Source organism: Elaeis guineensis, chromosome 10 (assembly GCF_000442705.2).
Source record: "Elaeis guineensis isolate ETL-2024a chromosome 10, EG11, whole genome shotgun sequence".
NCBI classification, from domain to species: domain Eukaryota; kingdom Viridiplantae; phylum Streptophyta; class Magnoliopsida; order Arecales; family Arecaceae; genus Elaeis; species Elaeis guineensis.
In genome coordinates this window covers 1,240,853-1,252,621 of record NC_026002.2, presented here as the reverse complement: position 1 = coordinate 1,252,621, position 11,769 = coordinate 1,240,853, and the positions used below count along the sequence as shown (strand labels likewise).

The following is an 11,769-nucleotide window of genomic DNA, read 5'->3' as shown; positions in this document are numbered from 1 at the left end:
GAAGTTGATGGACCCAAACCGCAACCTCAAACGTAAGCTTACTTGATGTCAGTAGGCCGCCGGATCCATCCAAAAACATACCGTCCTTTGTGGGGTCAACCATTTGGAGGGTAGTTGGGCTTTGATGGATTGGAAGAAACGTACCAACTCACCAGCTTGAGTGGCCTCATCACATCCCTGAACACATTCATGTGTCTATCGGTGTTTGTGTGTCCTCTGCATTAAACTTTGATAAAATATGTGAATGATAAGGAACAACAATATCCAGGTAAAGTTCTGTTGGAGCTGTCCAGAATGTGTCCATCGAGGATGTTAAAATGAAAGTACTGCGTACAAATATTATGATTCTTAAACAAGATTTAAAGGAGGAACACTTATAAACTAGGCAAACAATTTAGATTGGAAAGGAATTATGTCATAGGAATTTCATTTGGGGTACAGAGTTTATCGGCCTGAGGTCTTTTAGCAATGACAGCAAAAATTAAGCATTCAGATGATACAATCAAACTTTCAGAAATAACAAGCTTAAAGTGATAGAAAGTAATGGGACTAGATCAAAAGAACCACTTAAAACAAAAATGGTCAAGGATAATAAGAGCTGGAACTTCACTTCTGAACTGGTAAACATTACATCTTTACAATTCTTGCTTTGAATTTTCTTTCTATTAACACAGATTCTTCTTCTCACGTTAAAGTGAAAATCTGGCAGGATTCAAGATAAAATTGTCATTGCATATCTGAATTGGAATGTCATTCCCACCTCAATCATAAAGAATTGTAAGCTAGAACCTACCAATTATCTATAAAATACTAAAATTGGCGGTTTAGTCATACAAATTCAATCCACTGCATTGGATGCTGATATTTTTTAGCATGTCAGATCCGTTGTTTTAAAATTATAAGACAACTGGAAACGGGAAGCATATCTCAGCCCCTTCTGCGCTGTTGATGGTGCCAGTGATATCCACTGCATGAATGTTTCTACAGTACCCATTTCTGTATATGTAGGAAAAATATTGAGGCCACTATGCTGCTCAACTCCGAGACCTTCAAATTAAGCTATTTTATTTTAATTTCGTAGGTGTATATCTCATGGTTGAAAATTGATCTGATAACGTCTGTCTGGATTTGTTCATAGATCGTAAACTAAGCACCTACTTTAATATCCAAATGTTATTCATATCTTTCAAAGAAAAGCAGACGTAAATATGAAGAGTGCACAACTATCTGGCTGAATATTTAATTTTGTTTACAATTTTATTTAGCCTTATATAGCTCATATATTTCAAATGAGTGATAATATTAATGTCTTTGGCTCAATTTGCTTTCTATGAAAATGGTATCTTTGGTTATCCATAAAATATGGAAGTCCAGTCTGCATCCATGATTTGTATCCAGAACATACATTTAATATACATATCTAGATCTGAATTTGACAAATAAAAACAGATATAAATATAGATAAATTAATATCCAACATCCGATCCATTTTCACCCTAACATATTCTAAAAACGATCCTAACCATCCATACTTTCCCTCCACATGCATTGCACATATCCATAACTAGTATTTATAATGCTTCCATGCTGCTTTTTACATTTTATTTACTGTTCCTTTTTCTCTTATGATTAAGTTTAATCCTCTTGAAACAAGCCCCACCAACCTTCAATGTCATAATGGCCTCAAAATTTATGCCACACCTTTTTAGCAGTCAAAGAAGATAGAACTCATGAGATGAAGTACCTCGCATGGAATGGCACATGGATGGAGTGGACTACCCTGACCACGTAGCCCACTGCTGTGAGAGGACCACCCGTGCGGAATAGTCCACGGCAGACTACGGTTTGAACTACAACTGTTGAACTGACTGCAATTATAAACAACAACACAACAGAAAAAATGAGAGCACGACTGTTCTTCCAATTGTCATCCGTGATGCTTTACCCGTAGCAAAGGAAAAAATTGACCAAATTTTGTTCCCTGTTCACATAAATACAGAACTTCCTGTAACCTGAAATTCTCCATGCACCCTGCCAAATTCAAGATGCCATCCACCTTTTCAGTCTCAGCGAAATTAGGCATCACAAATTGAATACAACTGACAGTGTTAATCATGTAATGTAACAATCTGTCAATATACAAATGTTCCGAAATAAAGACTTGGAACAACCATCACTATACCAAAAGTACATTACATTTACTGCAGTTAAGTGCCCCTGAAGAAAGGGCTACATGTGGTTGAGTGGGAGCCCAAAATATCTACTTGACACTATGCTAAGTCTGTTTTCACAGAATGAAGGCTCCATTCTCAAGCCCTCCATAGAAGAAAAACAAACTCCAAAAGAGAGATGAGGAGAAGACACCGGCTTGGAATCAAAAAGCCACGCAGGAGCGTAAGGACAGAACCCGACAATTCTAGCATACACAAATGGAGTTAGCAAGGAGGAAAAGAGTTAAGTCGCACTATATGACTATTCCCTGAGAGCAGACAAATGATTCAAAGTTCAGATGCAGTGATGCACATCCACGTCAATCTGAAACGGATGAAGCCACATGTTATGGTATTTCAGCAACCTTTGTCATACTCATCATCATGCAGATCAATGGACGGGATTCCCACTCTTCCTGGGCAGTCCTTACCATATCCTTCACTGTAATAGCTTCTTGTCCTATCAAACTGCTCATAAACAGCATTATGAACTCCACGTACGTTCCTCTTTGGCTCTCCACTAGGGTACCGATGCTGTCCAGGATCAGGTGAGTCATCTGGGATTCAAAATCGTCCCTTGTAATTTGATCAGCAAAGAAAATAGCAACGTAACAAGGTTATACTAGTTACTGATTCATTACCATCTGATACATCAGCAAGTCTTCCGATGGCTTCCAGAAGAGCTCTTTCATGACCCTACTCCAGAATTGCATAAGTATAATTAGGATCTGAAAGCCCGATTCTTAAAATTAAACTCAATCAAATCCAAGTTTCAAATTGAACATGCAGGCAAGCAAGTAAAATATGAAATGAGACATTCGAATTGTTTTGACTTACTCTGAGCATTATTTTCACCTTCTCTATCTGAGCTGGATCAGGGTTCTCTACGCTGCAAATCCTCTCAACCTATGAAACAAATAGGTGGAATGAAAGAAAACACCAGCACTTTTAGATAAGAACAAATAAAAAGCTCATGCTACATGCTTGGTAGGATTTTCATATATAATGAATAAATTCAGTTACCCAAATCACAGTGCAGAATCCATTTTGGAATGTAAATGACCATCCTAAAACATGTGAACCCTCTTCCTCGAGAATACACCTAATCCTTCAAAACACTATAATCATGCTGGAAACTTTCCATGCTAAGTTCACATTTATTATTGGATATCATTCACTAACCATATGTATAAGCTTATAAGCCGCATCAATCTCAATAACACCTAATCCTTCAGAAGACTATGTTCATGCTGGAAAACTTTCCATGCTAAGTTCACGTTTATTGTTGGATATTATTCACTCACCTCATGTATAAGCTGGTCTGTTGCAAGAATCTCAATTATGTCTGATCGAGGTTTCAAATTTTCAACCCCTGAATGAACAAAACCCTTCTTGGAGGTCTGGACAATGAGTGAGCCTCTAGCTTTCCCAGTGCTTGGTGCCTGCCTTTGATGAACAGGTGTTAGAGCTTGTCCAACATCCCCTTTAGGGGAGAATACAGATGCTTTGTCACTCCAGTGGTCTTCTCTAGCATGTGTCTGGTCATAAAGATGTAGGAATTGAATATGCAATATTTAAATCTCAAAAATATAACTCTTTTGCTATCTCAAAACATCTTCGAACATCTAAAATAATATGAATACAAAAAAGATCATAAAGAGAACTTATTCAATTGCATTATAGTCCCAAGACACAAAAGACAATTTCAAACACCTCAGAGCTTCTGTTAAATAGAACTTTCTATATAGTCAAGAATTTAATTAAATGAAGAAGTTTCAAAAAATAAACAGATATATTCCAAAAATGATATGTTGAGAGTGTAGTTGGATCTAAAACATGTTGAATTTATTATGAACTTTTGTCATCCACCCAAAAATTAAAAGGCCAAAATTATGGTTACACAAACATGAAGATAGAAAAGGAAAAGAAAGAACTTTCAACAAGATATCCATGTTTGGTTAACACAAACTTTTATCCTACTCTAATATAGTTCTGTATAGTGACTAAATCCAAGCACCGTAAACTTCATGATTTTCTTAATGCATTGTTCTTATTTTTTTTCCTGAAAAATTTCTTCCCTGCAGTTGAAATCAAATATAAAATATATCTCAGGGTAAGGCCTTGCTACCTAAGAGTGTGAATGCCTTTGCTTACACTGCTACTTCTTTCTTTAAGCATGTGCTTAAATATTTTAGTAAATAAATCAACCAATAATCTTATCAACCTTTTAGAGTGGGCTACTTGGCCTTACAGATTCTATGTCACTTACCCCTCCTCTGTCCCAATCCCCCAAAACACAGTACAGCCCCTTTCCCTAATAAGCTACCTTAAATATTTGGTGCATATATCCCCACCATCTATATTAGTTCTTTCCCCTATGTCCATACCCTACATATTGACACCAAAAATGCATGATATGCATTTAAGCTTAAGAAATATCACAAAAACTCAACGACATTACCATCAGAAACAAGTATCAGTGTATTCTACTAAAGCTGAACATCTTGCTACAAGAAACAGGAAATCCAATAGAAGAATGAAAGGAAAAAAAAAAAGCTAAAGGCACTGAAAAAATGTCATTTCACAAGATAATTGAAACGTATATACCAAGTTCTAGTAAATCTTGATCATGACACTAGATGCATTTCTGAAATTGGAGCACAACAAAGTCAAATTAAGATTCAATAAGTTCTAACTTGCTCGCTCATTGAAACATAGCTATCATGTATAAAAGAGCATGTCCTAAAGTAGGATTTGAAACTCCAACTCCACATTTGCTACATATTTTGATAACAACACGTGAAAACTGAAAGTATAAATACAGAGGACGAATTAACAACAACTTTGATAGAATCAATTTTTGGGGAAGGGGATCCTCTGCTAGCAGATCATGTCAATGAATCAGATAGACTAGAATTAACCACATGCAATTCATATGCCTGGCTGGAATGAAAGAGAAACATGAAACAGGATGGAGTCTCTAGGAAAAATAATAAAAAAATTGAAAAAATGGGAATGTAGGAGTGGAAGGGCTAGGGCCATGGTTAAGTATTCCAGCAAAAAAAAAAAAAAAAAAAAGAATGAAACTAAAAGATCTCTCATTTATAAAATAAAAAGATTAAAAGAAAAACACTAAAAGCTGAAATTGAAGGAAGCATGGGGCCCATGTGGAGTGGTACTTGAAAAGATGGAGACGTGACCCCAGAGTTCCCATTCTATCATCGATAACATGGTATAATAAATTCAAATTCGTTCGATGATAAGCCCATGAGAAACTCAGCAACTCCATGACCAAAAAGCAATATAGAACGCAGAGTTGGTGGTCTTCCCCGCATTTGATTCCATCACACAACTTTTATCCTAGTCTTCTTAGGAAAACCCCTGTATGTTTATGTTCCATATATATATGAAATCCGGTATCTGCATCTAATTCTCATCCATTTTCAACACAACCATAACATGTTAACAGTTTTCAATTACTCAACTCCACATGTCCACGATAACTCTGTCATTCCAAATCTCCTCATGACTCCTCAGCATTCAAATGCCCTTAGTGAAACAGAAAGTTTTATGCAGAGGACACAGGTTATGCACATTATGCAAGCTATATCAAATTTTATATTTTCTGTAGGAAAGTTGCATTCCAATTAAACACCAAAGGCAAAATCGAGACAGAGAAACAGGAAGTGTAAAAACAATTCAGAAGTCTCACAAATGCACTGGTACTTACTGCCAACGAAGAAGGAGCAGCTGTTGGTGAGGGTTGAGCATGGGGTGGGTATTTTGGGGATAATGAAACAGTCATATGCCCAGGTTTTAACTTTTTCCGAGATATATGACTGATGGAATTTGGATCAAAACTAGAAGCATTCATTGTTGTCACTTGAGCATCAGCATTCTTACGCAATTCCCTGGTTAGTTCAGTTGAAAGATTCACTCAAGAAACCAACATGGAGAAGCTATCATTACTCAGAACTCCATAATTCTGTCATATATGTGGAAAAATGAGACCATAATAAAATAACCCCACCTTATGGACTTGATTGAATCATCTGAATTGATTTTTCCAAGAATTTCTCTGTGCTCAACATCAGAAACCCTGAGTTCCTTCCTTAACTCTGATATGAGTCCTTCCTTACCCTATAAGGAGATTTTCAGGAGATAAATTAGAAAAAGGAACAATAATGGGTAAAGTCAACGTTCCCACAATGAATCACATAGAAATCATAATCAAACATTTAACTGGAATATGTAGAATGGACTTTAGCAATAATCACGTAAATATCTCTATCTATGTATTACGAACTTTTTTAAGTATAATGGTAAAGAAGCATATAGAGGTAGTGGGATGTACCCATGAAAGAACATCAGATTGAGCAATAAAGGCTCTTAACACAGCACCATATGCCTCAGCCTCCATGCGGTGAATTTGAAATTCCATGTTTACTAGATCTGTTCCATGAGATACAGGTCCAGAAGAGATTCTCATAGCTCCTGAATAAAGAACACCCTTAGAGTTCTGAATGATCTGGTGATTTGGAAGATCATCATCAGTTCCTGATATATATAAAATGAAACCGAGTGAAAAGGTTGGATGCATAAGAGCCAAATTTACAAACATCATCTTTAATATGGTGGATGATCAAAAAGATCACAAGATAGAATCTAACTATAAACAGTTCCAAACTTCAAGTGCATACAAATGGTGGAACTTATGAATGTTAAAGATGCAAGAATTCAAATAATAGCATAGGAGGCCTTCCACAAATCCCAAGGTGTAGATTACAACGAATGGTTAACCAAACTCAGGTTATAATTAAGTCAGCCACCTGTCCAACATGTTCAATGGAAAGAAAGATTCCCCAGAAGAAGTAAAAGGCCAACTCAGGTAGTTCTCCACAAACTTTACAGGTGGTCCCATAAGTAGCCTTGTATACCACTAACAACAATCGATAACTCCAACAAAAACATCATATTGCTTTTTTTTTTTTTTGTGATCCAAACTTTTCATAAATTTGCAGGATATTTACCTAACTCCATATGTTTCCCACCAGCCAACTTCTTCCAGAGAACCTTGAATATTTTACTCAGACTTCCCGGTGAATAACATATGATTACTTAAATTCAACATGTTCTATAAAAGCCTTCCCAGTGCGCAATGACAAGTCATAAAATGAAGTTAACTTAATTCTCCTCCTCCTTCTCCTTCTTCTCCTTTTCTTCTACCATCGTTTCTGCTTCATTTGGCCACGCTCTCCCTACTTTTAATGTTTTTACCCTTCATCTTGCTTGCTAGCCTTTGTTATGCTCGTCTCCACCTCCTTTTCTTTTCCTTCTTGATGGGTGTCTGCTAGGGCCCTACAATCTGTCAGCTGCTACTTTCCCGCTATTCTCTGTTTTTTCCTTCTTCTACTTCTTGCTTTGTGTTGGCTGCCTGGCTATGGCCTTATAGCTTGCTGGTTGTTGCCATGGCACCAATTGTATTAGTCTCTCCTTCTTGTGGATTTTGATCTTCGGACTTATTGTGGAAAAAGGTTTTATAATGTCATATATTGTGAAATAAAAGTACATATGTGATATATGCATATATGATTTATGTATGCCATTGAAGGCATTCATAATTGAGACCTTGAGTGCTTTTCTCCCTAGGCAGCCACCTAAGTGCTTCCTTAGGCCATAAAGGGTGTCCATCATTTAGCTTTGCATAGGCAATTTGACAACCTTAGATATTAGAACCTCTACATCCGAATAGAGTGGTATCATGAGTTAGATGCAGGCACCATCAAAACTAGGGATGATTTCTTAGGCACTTTGTTGCTAAAAGCTCCACAAAAGCAATCTACTTTACCCTTTCACACATTACATGCTAGTTAGTTCTTTTTTGTCTTTTCCTATGCCCATAACTAGATTGGTATGAAATCCTAGCTAGTCATTAATCTAGGATCACCTTACAAAACCTTTCAATAAAATTACAAATACCTTCTTGCAAACTACTTGCTAGCCACATATTTGAAAAGAATTTTAGGTTTCCCAGAAAATCAAATCCAAAGCCCCCTCCACATCCATCGGGTAAGAATTGTTCCTTTATAAATAGAATGACAAAAACTAAAATGCCAAAGCCATATAGGATTTTGATAGACTTCACCTTTATCATTATCAAATCTGATTTTATAAAAGATGAGATAGAGCATTAAACAAATGGTTGGTTCTTCTTATATTTTACTTAATGCAGAAGTAGACTCTGCACTTCATATTTTGGAACTTGAGCTAAAGGATTTGCACTCATGATCACTTATTCATTTTCACCCCATTTGCTCTAATTCTTCTCTCCAAATCAAACCTGAAATCAGATCTTTCTCCCTGAGATTCAGTCATTAAGATCATATCTTAATACTGAGCTTCGTCATGATTTAACTTTTTCCATGACAAATGTGCCATTGTCCAGATGTTGTATGTCAGTCCATTTCCAGTATTATACATTTAAAACACAAACATCGTTACTCAACATTCTTAATGATCAATACAAACTCAAAAACATACACATACATATGAATATACATCCATACATAAATAACAAAGTCAAAAAATCCTAGCTTTAGGAAATAAATTAATCTAACTTGAGTTACCACATTTGAGATAACCACCCACACCAAGCCAAACCAAGATATATCTACTCCCCTCAACATGGATTGCCATGTGTGTATATGAGCAGTACAAATTACATGCAAGAAAACATACTACCAAAGCTTAAGACTACAATCATTTCCAAATCTACATCAATAAATTGTTTTCACTTATCAAAACTGTTATCTCCACAAGTTGACTACATATTCATTAAGTGCTCATGAATGGAAAGATGGTCCATCTCAAACCATAAGCCATGAAGTAAACAATATCATGAAAGAGATTCGCAGCAAGGAGTGGTAATTGGGGAAAAAAGAAAAACAATTATACTGAAAATCTTTTGATGAGATAAACAGAGGATGCTTACTGCAATAATATTAACAACGGTCATGTAGGTACCAAAAGATTCGAAGTCAAAAGAATTCAAGTAAACTGGTATTCATACAAATATCTGGGGCTAAATAAACAAGAACCCAAACAATCTTTGGACAGTGAAAAGCCAAATACACTATCATCAAGAAAAAAAAAACAAATTAAAAAAAAAAAACAAAAACAAGTACACTAATAGTGCAACACAGTATGTAGTTGAACTATCATCTCAAAATAATTTGTTAGAGATTTAACGGACTAATGTAGATAAAATCCATTAATCCACTGAAACTTGCATTTTGGCACATAAGTTGCATCAAGTCCAACTTCACAATGATACATTCTCCATGGAATGGCACGACTCCGACTCTTATGATCAATTTTAACGAAGAAAAATAGATACAAAGTCCTGAAATGCATCGAAGCCTTCAGTTTCAATTTCTTCACACTTTTGTGCCATTCTAAACCACGAAAACCAGTACCAGATCCTTAAAACCCCAAAACTCCAATTCAAAATATATCAAAAGAAAACTTAAATCACCTTATCATCCTTTCTAGCTCGCTTAACTGTTCAAGAACCCCGAAGGCATCTCCAAATCTCGAAAACCCTGACCCAATACGAAAACCTTATCTCGAACCCTCTTTCATCATCAAAACCCCGACCCTTTCAATCCCCAAGGAAGGGCATCACGTCAATCCCAGTTCTGCCCTAAGGAATCCCAAAACCTTGAACGGAAAAACCCTAAACACAAACATAATCAACAGAAATCAAAAGTAAGACTACCGAACTCAATAAGAACGAAGAAATCGACCCAGAAAAGGATAAAGAAACGGAAAACTCGAGACGTGGAGGCGAGAGATACCGCTGCTATCGTTCTTCAAATACTCCATCAATTGACGTAGAACGAAGAGCGGATGGAAATCCTACCATGGAGGAAAGCTCCCGCCGTCAAAGACGTCGGAGGTCGCGACCCCAGCGAGCTTTCCTGCCGCCTGTCGCCCGGAAACCGTTCTCCGATGCCCTGGAAATGGAAAAGAAAGTCAGTAAGCTGCACCGCGCCCTCTTTTAAGATAAAATAATTCCCTGTGTTTCGACGTTAATGAGTCTTAGTCTATGCCCAGTAGAATCAAAACACGAAGGAGGTATATGTTTTGTTAAAAGAACCGCGGATTACGTAACTCGAGCCCGTGGGCCGAGGGCCTCGTTGGCTGACGTTATTTTACGGTTTCTGTCTTACTCTCTCTCTCTCTCTTTTTTTCTTTTGTTTTTTTTTTCCTTCCTCTCTCGTTTCCCGGGGACTCGGTTCTGGTAGACCGAGGTGGCCCAAACGATAGGCCAAGACTGTGTAAAGAAAGACTTTGCTGAGAATCTGAGATTGGGGAATAGAATATTGCTTTGTGAGGATCAATGGATCCATCTTGTTTGTACTTTAGTTTGTACACCACTTGATGCTAATTGCTTTTTGGTTTTAAGTGTGGTCATATCTCATTCTTCTTGATCATCTTCAGCTTGTAATCCATCAGTCCTGCACTTTGCTTCTTACCTGGATCTTCAAATCCAAGAAGATTATGAACTAAAAATATGATGTAGTGAACTAAATCACCATCACCAACAATGTTAGAATCATTAGTGATTTCTTAATCATTAAATCTTGAGGGAATTGCAGTAGCTCTTCTGGGATTCCTTCAGAGGAAGATGGAGATTATTTAGAAGAGGGAGATGACGGGACTGGAGGGGGAGGAGATGATCCACTGCATCTTTTTCAAAGTCAACTCTCATACTGTGTTTCTTTTTCCCTTTCCAATCCCATGCTTTTGTTTCATCAAGTTTCATAACTCCACTTATAATAATTGGTTACAACATTCATATGTTTTTGCATTCCAACAATAATCCATAAGTATGCACTTCATATCTTTGTCGTCTGGTTTTTTTCCTTACTTGCTTGGACCTACGAACCTATGTAACAAATCCACAAACTCGAATATGTCTGGCTGAGAGCTTGTTCTACTCCATGCATCTTCTAATGTCTTTTGGGGTACACTTTTTATGGGGCATAAGTTTGAAATATAAACTCCACAAGATACAATTTTGGCTCAAAAATTTTTAGGTAAGTCCTTTTCAATTAGCATGCTCCCTATTATCTCAGTGATCATCTGATTCTTCAATGCAGCCATGCTGTTTTGTTGCAGAAAATAACTGAAGGTGCCGTAATGTTGAATGCTATTCTTTTGGCAAAATTGATCCAAAAAAATATTATCCACCACTATCGTATCATAATCTTCTTCTAATACCTTAAAGAAGAGTTCAAAGTGGTTCCCTTGGCAACATGTGTTGCCTATCTATGTGGGATTCTGAACTCCCCTAGGAAAAAAGGGGAGAGGGAGAGAAATAAAAAGAATTCAAAATGGATTGACACTGTATGTTTCGCATAAAAGAATGATTGGTCTTCTTTTACGACTTAACTGTTGGATCATACTTTACATATTTTTTAAAGTATCACAAAATCTTCCATCCATCTACAACATAAGTCACGATGCTCGTATTGTATTTTGAAAGATGTGCAAA

The 11,769-nt window shown here is 36.7% G+C and overlaps 1 protein-coding gene across 6 annotated transcripts; it reads right to left on the bottom strand.

Annotated features, from left to right (window-relative positions):
- Positions 1–2,089: 2,089 nt before the first annotated feature.
- LOC105053264 (protein EMSY-LIKE 3) lies at positions 2,090–10,234 on the bottom strand. 6 transcript variants are annotated; one of them, XM_010934364.2, is made up of 9 exons: positions 10,067–10,233; positions 6,565–6,767; positions 6,241–6,350; positions 5,941–6,121; positions 3,515–3,748; positions 3,048–3,116; positions 2,852–2,938; positions 2,642–2,767; positions 2,090–2,535 (listed from the first exon to the last, which is right to left on the bottom strand). In XM_010934364.2, exons 1-9 carry the CDS (start codon positions 10,092–10,094, stop codon positions 2,506–2,508), a joined length of 1,068 nt encoding a protein of 355 aa, XP_010932666.1. In that variant the 5' UTR covers positions 10,095–10,233; the 3' UTR covers positions 2,090–2,505. The 6 variants fall into 6 exon arrangements, with proteins under 6 accessions (XP_010932666.1, XP_010932670.1, XP_010932667.1 ...); XM_010934368.3 differs by having other exon boundaries at positions 2,852–2,906; positions 10,067–10,230; XM_010934365.4 differs by having other exon boundaries at positions 2,090–2,767; positions 6,565–6,704; positions 10,067–10,234.
- Positions 10,235–11,769: the final 1,535 nt, after the last annotated feature.